The sequence below is a fragment of the Antechinus flavipes genome, chromosome 6 (genome assembly GCF_016432865.1).
Source record: "Antechinus flavipes isolate AdamAnt ecotype Samford, QLD, Australia chromosome 6, AdamAnt_v2, whole genome shotgun sequence".
Classification (NCBI taxonomy): domain Eukaryota; kingdom Metazoa; phylum Chordata; class Mammalia; order Dasyuromorphia; family Dasyuridae; genus Antechinus; species Antechinus flavipes.
In genome coordinates this window covers 246132604-246146364 of record NC_067403.1, presented here as the reverse complement: position 1 = coordinate 246146364, position 13761 = coordinate 246132604, and the positions used below count along the sequence as shown (strand labels likewise).

At 34.1% G+C, this 13761-nt stretch overlaps 2 protein-coding genes across 2 annotated transcripts; both read left to right on the top strand.

Moving 5' to 3' along the window:
• The first annotated feature begins 516 nt into the window (after window positions 1-516).
• On the top strand, window positions 517-1458 carry LOC127541589 (olfactory receptor 1020-like). Its single transcript, XM_051966813.1, has one exon. It carries the CDS (start codon window positions 517-519, stop codon window positions 1456-1458), a length of 942 nt encoding a protein of 313 aa, XP_051822773.1.
• A 9963-nt stretch (window positions 1459-11421) lies between these two features.
• Window positions 11422-12356, top strand: LOC127540896 (olfactory receptor 1020-like). Its single transcript, XM_051965845.1, is given in 2 exon segments — window positions 11422-11986; window positions 11989-12356. Coding segments are annotated over 2 exon segments (933 nt in total).
• The last annotated feature ends 1405 nt before the right edge of the window (window positions 12357-13761 follow it).

Below are 13761 nucleotides of genomic sequence, written 5' to 3'. Positions count from 1 at the left end.
TTATTGGGCCTTGCCTCACCTTATCTCACTGCTTGTGGGGAGAGAGATGCCCTTTATCACAAAATCATAATACAATTCTTTTCTGCTTTTATTTTGAGAAATCTCCTTAATTTATTTGATTTATTTGAACCAGTGGGGTTTGTACCACACAGTTCTTTTCCCTGCTTTACGATTTTCTTGGTATAAAACCCAGAAATGGTACTGCTGAGTCAAAAGGTATGCATAGCTTAATAGCCCTTTGAGCATAGTTCCACATTGCTCTCCAAAATGGTTGGATTATTTCACAACTCCACCAACAATGCCCCAGTGCTCCAGTTTTCCCACATTCCCTCCAACATTTATCATTATTTTTTCCTGTCATCTTAGCCAGTCTGAGAAGTGTGAGGTGATACTCAGAGTTGTTTTAATTAAAAGTTTTTTTTAATACACATATTAAACACTTTTTTAAACTTTTGATTGCTATACAATGCTAACTATTATAATTACTGATCTGTCTTCTCTTTTGTTACAGCATGAATGGATGGAAGTGAAGTGGAAAATCAAACAGAAGTGAAATACTTTGTTCTTTTAGGACTCTCAGATGATCCTGAGTTAAAGCCTATCCTCTTTGTAGTATTCTTCTTCATCTACATGGCCACCATGATGGGCAATCTGGGCATGATAATACTGATCACAATAGATTCTAGACTTCACACCCCAATGTACTTCTTGCTCAGTAGCCTTTCCTTTGTGGATGCCTGCTACTCCTCTGCTGTCACTCCCAAGATGCTGGTGAACCTCTTGGCTGACAACAAGGTTATCTCTAAAAATGGCTGTGCTGCTCAGTTTTACTTTTTTGGATCATTTTTAGGTACTGAGTGTTTCCTCTTGGCTGTGATGGCATATGATCGCTATGTGGCCATCTGCTATCCACTTTTATATTCAGTCATCATGTCTGAAAAGGTTTGCTTTATGTTGGTAGCCACCACATTCCTTGCTGGCTTTGGGAATGCAGCTGTCCATACAGGGATGACTTTCAAGCTGTCTTTCTGTGCCTCTAATAAGATCAACCATTTCTACTGTGATACACCACCCCTCCTAAAACTCTCTTGTTCGGACACTCATATCAATGGAATTGTCATTATGGCTTTCTCAAGTTTCAATGTCATCAGTTGCGTGCTCATGGTACTCATCTCTTATCTCTTCATTCTTGTCACCATCTTGAGGATGCGATCTGCCGAGGGCAGGAGCAAAGCTTTTTCCACCTGTGCCTCCCACCTCACAGCTGTCACCATTTTCTTTGGGACTATTCTCTTCATGTACTTACGTCCCACCTCCAGTTATTCAATGCAACAAGACAAAGTAGTGTCTGTGTTTTACACAGTGATCATCCCAATGTTAAATCCTCTTATATACAGCTTAAAGAATAAGGATGTGAAAGATGCCTTGAAGAAGATCTTGAAAAGACACAGGACTTAAGTCATCTTCACCAATCTTTCAGTAATATACAAGAGGCTGCTATTCCCAATGAGTCCTCGTTTTCTTTATTTCTGTTTCATTCTTAGTAGATGAGGATAATTGTCCAGGTAGCAGGGCCCAATTTAGTTCTTACCATCCCTAGCACTGAGTAGCCTAAAGGAGTTATCTATCTAATTGTCTTACTTAAGAAGTAGGATTATCTTGCTTGTTGTAATCATTTTCTAACCCCTCCATAATTTACCCTCTCAATCAATCGATATGATCATACTACTTTCTCTTTCTATCCAAGTTCAGTATAAAAAAGATTAACAAAGAGAAGGTAATATAATCATATTGATTGATTTTAGAAACAAATTCTACGAGGAAGCAGGACTAAGCCAGAGTAAAACCATAAGAGTCACAACTATAGGTAACTCCTTTTGGTTGGTGTATGAAATACAAGCTATTTTTGTGAGGGCCTCCAGCAATCTTCCTCTTCATGATATTTGCTCTATGCCACTTAACAAGTTTTATTCTTTTTAGACTAGAAGCTTGATGCTTCTATGATATAATATCATGTATCAGGAAATTGGTGATCTCCTTCCTCTATAATTCTGTCTTTCAAAAATTTCTTCTTTAAGAAAAATTTCCTTAATCAATTCATCCAACTTTCCCCTTCTCCCCCAGAATAATACCATTCAGACAGAAGGATGTACACACTTACACACACACACACACACACACACACACAGTCAAAAATTAACTCCAACTAAGGTTATAATATAGAATAATTCATTTTACCATTATTCTTACAGTATGGATATCTAAGTACCATCATAAGAAAATTAAATTGATTCAGTATGTTTTCTTGGTTCTACTAATAATCAATTGATTTTGTCCTATAACTGCCCAAGTTATAGTTCTTTATCTCTGCACTTGGTTCAAAAATTCAGCTGACCTGAAATGAATTAAGTTTAAAAATCCAGTTCTCCTACTAACCATTGTTCTATTCTAGCCTCAGGAAAATCTGTTTTCCTTGAGGAATTCAGGGGAACACAAGGAATCTAGTCCAGTATCTATTCTTTCAGGTAGATGCAAACAATGAACATTTCTTGACCATAGGAGTTCATTTATTCCTCTGATTTTGTTTAAAAAAAACTTATCCCTCATGACTTCAGCTTCAAAAAGAAACTCCATGACATTTGTATGTTATTTTTTAAGACATACAAGATGATCTAGTGCATTTCCACAAGATATACTGGACTTCTTTGCCCATTTTTGACTAATTAAAAATGATTTTTTTCTCCTTTTTAGAAGCAAGGGAGTCTGCTATCTTTGGTCAATTACAAATAGCCTCAGGCTAAAGATAGGTCCTATAAATCAATCAAGCCATCCTCTAGGATGTAGATGGTTGTTGGCTCCACAAGAAAAGTGGTAATGTAACCACTCATTTTAGTCCTTGTCTTGTCTATTCTATAACCCATTGTATTTTTCCTCACCTACCCTTTTCTGTTCTGTGTTCTATGCTTATAAAAAGGAGCTGTGCCTCCTTATCAGGGTCTTTTGGTCGGCTTTGCTAATAGGGTCAAGTTCTGCTAATAAATAAAAGCTTGGAATTCTGTATCTGTTTGCCTTTATTAAACTATATCAAGAAAATGAGCACTTTTAAGATGAAAATAAAGCATTTTATAATGTCTTATTTTAGATTCTATTAAGTATTCAATGGAGGATTTATAATATTTTAACATAAGAAGAAACTTTGATTTTAGTCAGATGAAAAGAACATTAGATTTGAATTCTAGGGGTATGGGTTTTGATTTTTAACCATGTTATTTATTTTTAGTGTATCTTTAGTAAAATCACATCATTTCTCTGGATTGGCTTCTCTATCTGTAAAATGACAGAATTGGTCCTGATAATCTCTCTGACATGGCATATAGTTCTCAGGGGTATTATCTTATGTCATCTTCTCCATCCTCAAATTCAGCGCAACAATCTCAATATAAGTAATACGGAAGTAATGGTCCAGCCTATGCTGGAACACCTCTATCAATGAACAAAATAACCCATTATTATTCTGATCAAAGGATTCACCATTTATTGTGATTTCATTGAACTTCTTACCTATGTGTGGGAAGGGCTTATAGGAAATAAGAGTAAAAAGTCACTCTTACTAACTTGTTTTCTTGTGGCCTAGTATGTCTTTCACAGGGATTGCCCTCACTCTTCTATTTTCCAGATCATCTTCATGAGTTCATGCATAAGGACCTCTTATTATCATTCTTGATGACAGTTTTCTTCACCCAAAGAATTAGATATAAGGGCAAGGTAATTTTCTCCAAGCTAGAGACTTGGACTTCTTAAACTTATTCTATTTGTGAACCCTTTTGCCCCCCCCTCCCTAAATTTTATGTGACACTAGATATATTAAAATAGGTATAAAATAACTTACTTATAAAAAATCATAATTTACAACCTCCATGTTCAGTTATGAAACCCTATATGGGGTTGCAAACCATATTTTAAGAAAGTAGAACTTAAATAATAATCATTAGTATTCAATTAATACCTGAATCACAATGAAGGGATTTAAAGACATTATATTTAATCTACATATAGTATATATGAAACATATAAGTTAGAGTATTTGCATATATTATATTATACAAATGTTGCAAATATGCATACTATATAGCTATGTGCATTAGAACCCCAGAAGAAGCTGGAGAGACATGTACTGTAAGTATTATTATATTAGATATTTATCATTACATGCCTGATTTTGAAGGATTTATGAAGTGGGTCTCTACTTTATTGTCACACCTTAGCAAAGGTTAAGAAACCAGGTGACCAGAATCATATATTCATTTCATGAGATCACTGATTCAATTTAAAAAGATCTAAAGACCATTTGGTTCTTATCCTATGGAAAAGCTTGGAATCAAGAAGAGATCAATGTGACACTATTTCTATAGGGAAGGATTTAGTGGTGCCCTCAAAGCACTAGTGCATTCTACCTTCCCTTCTTCCTTAATTTCCCTAACCAACTAATAAAGTCACTGGAGAGACTACAACTCAGCATTAGCTATACATTTTAATTACCATTGATTAACACTTCAGATCACTGAAGCCAAGATTCTTCAGAGACCATGTCTCAAAGGACTAACAGCATCCTTATTAAGGTCCTTTTATTGTAGAAGGACCAGTAAGAGTGAATCCTACTCTTTAATCAATTCAGTGACCAGATCTCAGTGAACAGATCAACCTGTTATTCATACATTACATCTGGGACCCCCTGAACAGAAGATTCAGGTGCTGCCAAAGGAGATCCATGTGTTTATTTCATATTCCACAGATTTAGAGGTAATTGAAGGCTTTCTGGGCTCAATAGATCTTTTTTATGGACACACTAGGCAGGGGCAAATATTATTTGATTTTAATGCTACCAGAGCAAAAAGTTTCTCCATAGGAAACAGGAACGATTGTCTTGTCCAAGATGTATAAAGTAGAAATAAGAAGAAACCTTAAGTTAGCTTCATGAACTCAAATTGCTTAGGTAAAGCCTTAAAACATAAATGGAACTTAGACAAAAACTTTAGAGCATAGAACACACTAAATAATGTTAGAGCTGGAACCTTAAAACACACAACATAGAATGTTAGATTTGAAAGAGACATTAGGACATGGGCTATAGTGAATCAGAGAACTTAAAATAAAGGATGGTCAGAACTAGATGAAAGCTTAGAATTTATCTTCTCTCATTAAGCCTCTCCTATTATATTGTCCTTCCAATTGCCACTACCCCAATTGAAGACTTGGTTTCATATTCTACTTTTCTTCATCTCATAGCCCTTAATATAATCCTCCATTCTTTATTCCTCTATTTTTATATTTGATAAAGAGATGGCCTGTGCTTGCAAAGATCAATACATGTACTTTTATAATACTCCCTTCCATCTTTTAAAGCAGACCATATAACTATAATCTCTTTCCCTTTCATCTCTCATTGACTATTTTCCTGCTAGCTACAAGCACACACACACACACACACACACACACACACACACACACACACACACACACACACACATTTCTTGATCATCATTAAAACAAAACAAAATATTCTCCTTAGGTCCTACTAACTTAATGGCTATTCTCTTTTGTATTTCCTCCTTTTTTCAACCAAGCTCCTTTGAAGAAGTTGTCTAAACTTGGTGCATCCACACTCCTATCCTTCCACTTTCTTGTAAATCTTCTACAATCTGAATTTTGGCTTTTTCATTTAACTGAAAAACTAAAGCCAAATCTGATGATTTTTTTTTTTTTTTGCAATGCTTATCCTCTTCAACTTTCCTGTAGTAGTGTATGCTGCTGGACACTCTTTCCTTCTGGAAGCTTTTGTAACATTTTTTGTAACATTAGTTTCCCTTAATTCTTTTCCTATCTGACTGATATCCAGTCTTTTTTGTTGGTTTTTCATCCATGACATGAGTCTTCACTGCTCTGAGATCCCATGACTCTGTCTTTATTCTTCCTTCTTCATTTTCCCTTGCTTTATATTCTATTTCTTCATCTTCATTTCATATGGGCTCATCATCATTAGTGACATCCAGCTCTATATACACAATTCTATTCTCTCTCCTAATATCCAGTTTTGCATCAGCCAAAATTAATTGGAAATTTTGAAGTATATTTTTTATAAACATCTTTAATATTCCTTTCCCCAAAATTGCCTTTTCCAAAACTTTTTTTGTAGCCAAGGGCATCACTCTTCTTCCAGTGACTAGTTTCAAATCTTGGTATCATCCTTAACTCTCATTCTCCCTCACTTTATGCAGCTACTCACCAAATCCTTTAAATGTTATTTTTAAAAGATATTTTCTAAATACTCCCTTTTCTCTATCCACAAAATCACTTAGTTCAAATCTTCATTACTTTTCACTTGATTATTTTCTTTTATTGTTTTCCATGACACAAATATCTACTCTTTCCAATTATTTTTTCCAAAGATGCTAAACTGATTCTTCTAAAACACAATATTATATGTTACTCCTCTACTCAACAAACTCAGTAATTCCCTGTTACCTGAAGGACATTTATCATTTGAAGTCCTTTGCAATCTGGTTTCAACAGCCTTTCTATCCACATAACACTTTACTCCCCCTATATAATCTGTGTTTCAGGCAAACTGACCTAGATAATATTCCTTCTCCTATCACCATGGCTTTGCACTAGTTAATATTTCTCCTTCCCGCATGCATGGATATATTTTCTCTTCATCTTCATCTCTTGAAATTTCGAGCATCCATCAAGACCCATTTTTTTTTCTTTTTCTTTTTTTGCTGCAGTAATTGGGGTCAAGTGACTTGCCCAGGGTCACACAGCTAGGAAGTGTTAAATTCTGAGGCCAGTTTTGAACTTGGGAAGACCCATTTTTAATATCACCTTCTACATGTGATCTTGCCTGAGTTTTACTTCTATTTTATTCCCTACTAAGCTATTAATGTCTTTCACTCAAATCACTTTGTATTTCCTTGAATATATCTCTCTGTCTCTGTCTCTGCCTCTCTCTGTCTCTCCTCTTCCTTCTTTCTTAATTTTTTCCCTCTCTCACTTTCTTTTCTTTCTTTCTCTTTTTTCTCTTCCTCTTTTCTAAGCTTCCCATCTTTCTCTTCTTCCCTTTCTCATATATAACATAATTATACAAATACATGCACATATTCTAATTCTGACATGTGAAATTTGCTAATAACGATATTATGGACAAATAATTTAATATCTCTGAGCCTATAATATACATTGCCTGAATGTAGACTGTCTTACTTTTGTCTTTGAATCTTGAGTTCACAGCTCAATAACTGACACTTAAATGATTGATGTAGAAACAAGTTGTCTTTATGCTAAATCCAGTCCAGCATCCTACAAACTAGACCTCTTTCATAGCTGTGAACAAGGGCTTGAATCCTGGTGTGCTAATTCAAAGACCATTTCTCAATCCTCAATCTACACCACTCTGCCAAAAAATAACCAGTCAAAACAATGAGTCAGTGGAAAGAAATTGAATTAATTAATTAGTGTTATGTGAATCAAATAGCTTTTGAACACGTTTTTTGCTTCTATGTTCTCAGCTGGTCATTAGGGCATCATATGGATGTAGGATATATGTGAAAAAAAAACATAACTCTGAGAAGATGATGAAGAATATATAAAATTTGAAAGAGAGAGGTGGCATCTACACTGGTAATGTTAAGGGATATGGCTAGCTGTATCTGGATAAGTAGAATTCACCATTAATATGAGAAATGGTTCTCTTCATTGGACTAGTCACTGTTGGGAGGATTCATTCATTCAACAAATATTTATTAAATATAGATGGTGTGCATAGCACACTTCGCTATGTGTTAAGGATATAAAGTATTTCCTTATTTTCAGAGGCTTTCCATTTTTTCCATTTTTTTTTTTTTTAGAAAATCACACAATCGCCACAAAAGACATTACATTTATATAGAACTTCAGTATTTGTATTTGCAAAGTCTTTTACTTATATTTTGTTTACTGAACCTAATAAGGATTTTTTGAGATAAATGCTATTATTATCATTATTTAAAAGATAAAGAATTGAGACTAAGAGTTGAAAGAACTCACTCAAGAGCCACCAACAATACAGTTGTTGAACAAGACTTCTCTATTCATAAACATCAACAATTCTTTTCCTCCCTTACTTTTATTATTATTATTATTTTTACAAGATCTGGTATGCAAGGTCTTCTACAGTTTAGATCCAACTTTGTTTCCTCTCCACCTTCACAGACATTATTGTCTCTCATTTGGGTATTATAAATTTAAAACTGCAGGGACATTATAGCACATCCAATATAATCCCTTCATATACAGCTCATTTTTCATATGAGTCTCAGAATGGCTGGATGACTTGCCCAACTACATATTGCTTAGGTAGCAGAGGCCAGATTCAAATCCATGTTCTCGGACTCCAAATCTTGTGCTCTTTCCATTGATTAACCCACTCCACCAAAATATTTACTCATTGTATTTCTATCCATGAGATCTTCTTTTTCTGTCTTCAGTTGTTGAATTTGTATCCATCTTTTAAAAGTTGAATTTAACTGTGACTTTCTCCAGGAAGACCTTTTTCATCCCCTCTTTGATTGCTAAAAATCTTTGTAACTTGCTATCACCTAGCATTTTGTTATGTGTCCTTTTAATTGGATTTTTACAATATGGACCTGTGACTTCAGGATGTAGGGAACTTCTTAGGAAGAAACTCCCTACATTAATATAGACTTGATGGAGAATAGCTTCTAGGGAAAACAGCAGTAAGGAAGTTCCCCACACACACCTTAGATTTCTTCTGTTCTTACAATCTGTCATTGATTCTAAAGTCTTTTGGCTTTAGAATCAGTGTTCCCAAGGTCCTCCTGACTTTAGAGTATTATAGTTCTAACAGTCTGTCCATCAATGATTGTAAAAATCTTCTGGCCTAGATATATAATAATATAATATAATATTTCTTCCCTTGGACTTTAGGAAAGATATATTAGGGATCCTGTGGCCCTCTGATCTTAGAGTGCTATTGTTCTAACAATGTCTAACAATGATTCTAAAGTCTTCTGATCTTAGAATAGTCCTAGATCTGTGGGTCAGTGATAACCAGATTCTAATTCTTTGCTACAGCAAAAAAGAACTGCTACAAACATTTTTGCACATGTGTGTCCTTGACTTTCCTTTAAGATTTCCTTGGGATATAGACCAACAATGACATTGCTGGGTCAAAGGATATGCAATGTTTTATAGTTCTTTGGACATAGTTCCAAATAGCTCTCCAGAATGGTTGGATTATTTCACAATTCCACCAGTTCTACAGTAGTGTCCCAGTTTTCCCCTATCCTTTCCAACATTTATCATTATCTTTTCTTTCAGCTAATGTAAGAGGTGTGAAATGGTACTTCAGAGTTGTTTTAATTTGCATTTCTCTAATCAATAGTGATTTAGAGCATTTTTTTCAAATATCTATAGATGACTTTAATTTCATCATGTGAAAACTATCTGTTCATATCCTGTGACAATTTATCAATTGGGGAATGATTTTTATTCTTATAAATTTGACAGGTTTTAAATATATTTCAGAAATGATACCTTTACTAGAAACACTGGCTATAAATATTTTTCCCAGTTTTAATTTCTCTTTCAATCTTGTTCCTGTTGACTTTGTGCAAAATCTTTTTAATTTAATGTAATTAAAGTCGTCCATTTTGACTTTTATAATGTTCTCTAGTTTTTCTTTGATCATAAATTCCTCCCTTCTCCAAAATCTGGTAACTAAATTATCCCTTGTTTGACTTTGTTTATGGTATCATCCTTTATGCCCAAATCATGTATCCATTTTGACCTTATTTTGGTATGGGGTGTGAGATATAGTTCTATACTGAGTTTCTGACATATTATTTTCCAAGAAAAATTCCAAGCAATTTTTGTCAAATAGTGAGTGAGTGAGTTCTTATTACAAAAGCTGGAATTTGTGGGTTTATCAAATACTAGATTGCTATAAACGTTCATTATTGAATTCTATGTATCTAATCTATTCTGTTGATCCACCATTCCATTTCTTACCCAATACTAAATGGTTTTGATGATTGCTGCTCTATATTAAAGTTTTAGGTTTGGTACTGCTCCGCCACCATCCTTTGTATTTTTTTTCCATTAATTCCCTTTATATTTTTGAACTTTTCTTCTTCCAGATGTGTTTTGTTGTTATTTTTTCTAGCTCTGCAAAATAATTTTTTGGCAATTTGTTTGGTATGGCACTGAAAAAGTAGATAAAGTTAGGTAGAATTATTATGTTTATTATATTTGCTCAGCCTACCCTTGAGCAGATGATATTTTCCCAGTTGTTTAGATCTGACTTTAGTTGTGTGAGATTTGCTTTGTAATTCTGTTCATGATAGTTCTTGGTTTTGTCTTGGCAGTAGATCCCCAAGACTTTATTTTGTCTACAGTAATTTTAAGTGGAATTTCTCTTTCTGTCTCTTGCTGAAATGCAGATGATTTGTCTAGGTTTATTTTATATCTTGCAACTTTGCTAAAGCTGTGAATTGTTTCTAGTAGATTTCTGGATGATTGTGTAAGGTTATTATCAGATCATCTACAAAGAGTGATAGTTTTATTTCCTTAATGCCTATTCTAATTCCTTTAATTTATTTTTCTTTTCTTATTGCTAAAGCCAACATTTCTAGTACAATTTTGAATATTAAGGGAGATAATGGGCATCCTTTTTATCACCCCTGATTTTATTGGGAATAAGTCTGGTTTCTTTCCACTATGAATAATGCTTGCTGTAAGTTTTAGATAGATATTGTTTATTATTTTAACAAAGCTCCCTTTATCCTTATGCTCTAATGTTTTTAATAGAAATGGATGTCTGATTCCAAATAGATCAAATTAATATTAATTCCACTTAATACTATCTGAAACTGCTTTAAGAGCAATATATTTAGATTAAACCTTTAAAAAATACACATAAAAGCAAGTCATAAAATGTTGAAATTTTTATATATAATAGTGTCAACCATAGGAGTTATCTAATAATTTGCTTTTCTCTTTTGAGATTGGAATAAATGGATGCAATTATTATTTGTCCAGGGTGATTTAGAAGCCATATCTTGATTGGATGAGAAGGGATAGATTAGTTAATCTACAACCACAGGTTTCAATTGAAAAGAGATATTTGAGCTTTCGAGGCAAACCCCATATGTTTTATAGACAAGAGACTTATGCCACTAGAGCTGAAGATATTTGTCCTAAAATCACACCAATAGAAAATGATAGAATCAGAATTCAAACTCAAGTCCTGAAATTCTCAATTCAATAGTCATTTAATTCTCCATGCCATTTATTCTTCTCTGCTTGAATTATTTACATGTCTCATTTCTTTCTTTATTCAGTAGAAGACATCCCTCTTCTGAGGCAATGGTTTGGAGTAATCACAGCACAGTAACACACTTCATCCTCCTGGGATTCACTGACCATCCAGAGCTGCAAACCATCCTCTTTGGGGTCTTCTTCTTGATCTATGTAATCAGTGTAGTGGGAAACCTGGGGATGATTTTGTTGATTGGACTTGATTCACAGCTTCACACCCCAATGTATTTTTTTCTGGGGAACTTGTCCTTTGTTGATTTTTGTTACACCTCTGTCATTACACCCAACATGCTCATCAACTTCTGGGTGGAGAAGCCAGTCATTTCATGGAGTGGTTGTGCTACTCAATTTTTCTTTTTTGGTTCCTTTGCTGGCATTGAGGGGTTTCTTCTAGCTGTGATGGCATATGATCGCTATGTGGCAATCTGCATTCCACTACTATATACTACCACCATGTCCCATAGGTTCAATATCATACTGGTATCAGTCACTTATCTGGCAGGTTTTGTTAATGCAGCAATACACACAACCTTAACCTTTAAGTTGTCCTTCTGCCACTCTAATATCATCAATCATTTTTTCTGTGATACTCCACCCCTCTTGAAACTCTCCTGCTCGACACCCATGTGAATGAACTGGTCATTTTTGCTTTTGCCAGTTTTAATGAATTGAGCTGCCTCTTAACTATCCTTGTTTCTTACCTATATGTCATTGTTGCCATTATGAGGATACGTACAGCTGAAGGAAGATACAAAGCCTTCTCTACATGTGCCTCTCATCTATTGGCCGTCACCATCTTCTTTGGGACAATTCTTTTCATGTACCTGCGACCCAGCTCTAGCTATTCAATGGATCAAGATAAAGTGGTATCTGTGTTCTACACAGTAGTGATCCCCATGTTGAACCCCCTGATCTATAGTCTGAGGAACAAAGAAGTGAAAGCTTCCTTTAGGAAAGTCATCATTCAAAAAACTTCATTTTAATGTGACTTTAGAATAATTGTATCTTATAGTTGGAAAGGATGAAATATTGGAACCTAGAACTAAGACTTAAAATGCCAGAGTTGGAAAGGACATTTAACACACAATATCAAAGCTAAAATGGACATTAGAAATGAGAATTTAGAATGTGAGGGACAGCTAGGTTTTATAGTGGATTAAGTGTTGCACCTGAAGTCAGAAAGATCCAAACTTAAATCTTGCCTTAGAGCCTAACAAGCCTTGTGTTGGTGAACATGATTGCATAGCCTTTGTCAGGTTCAATTTCCTTATTTGTAAAATGGAGATAATAACCATGTCAGAATTATTATAAAAATAAATGAGAAAACATAGATAAAATGCTTTGCAAAACTGAAAGTACTATATAAATGGTAAGATTTTTAAATTATAGAACCAGAGGATTAGAGAACATAGAATATCAAATTTTAGATTTCCAAAATACTGTAGGATCTGCAGTAAACATTTTATATTGGAGGAAACTTTAGATTAAAAAGGAAGGAACTGAGCTTTGGAAAGAGTCATAGAACACAAATGGCAGAACAATGAGATAGAATTGAATGGGACTCAGTGGAAAAGAGATGGTTGGATTAGAAATCTCCTATCATTTTAACTGTGACATTTTATTTTTTGGTAATCTAATAAAGGGCTTCTTAAACATTTTCCCATTTGCAACCTCTTTTCACCTGAGAAATTTTTATATGATCCCAAGTCACATAATATAGATATACAAATCAAATATTTACTGATAATAAATCATAATTTATTGACCACCACATTCAGTTATGATTCTCTATATGGGGTCCCGACCACAGTTTAAGAAGCTTTGATCTAGTATATCAATGTTTCAAAGTCATTAATGATACACTGACTAGAACTCAAGACTAAAACTATGGGAGAACTGAGTTCTAATTCATTTTTCAGCAATGTAACATTGAACCCATCATATTTTCTTTATGAATTTCCAGAAAATCATTGTTATAATTCATATTTAGCTTGTTCTATCCTTTGCTAATTTTAATTTTTAAAAAGTATCTGATTTCCTTCAATATTTTATAGATTTATGAACATATCAATATGAATATTCTTGTCAGATAAAACTGTTTCAGGTGACTAAAGAATTTTCTAGAGTTCCTCTAGCTAAAAACTTCATATTTTATAGACAGAAAAGTATGTCTGAAAATAATGTTTAACATTTAAATATTATCTCGTGAACTCTTTACAAAAATCCTGTAAGGTGGTTAATGTTAGTACTCCCATTTTGGAGAAGAAGGAACTGAAGTCAAGGGAAGTTAAATAACATGCATAGTTAGTAAATGTTTGAGGCAGGATTTGAAATTAGGTCTTCCTAACCTTAAGTCCGGCAATATACTATGCACTTAATTGCTTGAAT

What these genes read in the sequence shown, in the direction of transcription:
- LOC127541589 (XM_051966813.1), top strand. Translation starts at nt 517, where the DNA reads ATGGATGGAAGTGAAGTGGAAAATCAAACAGAAGTGAAATACTTTGTT.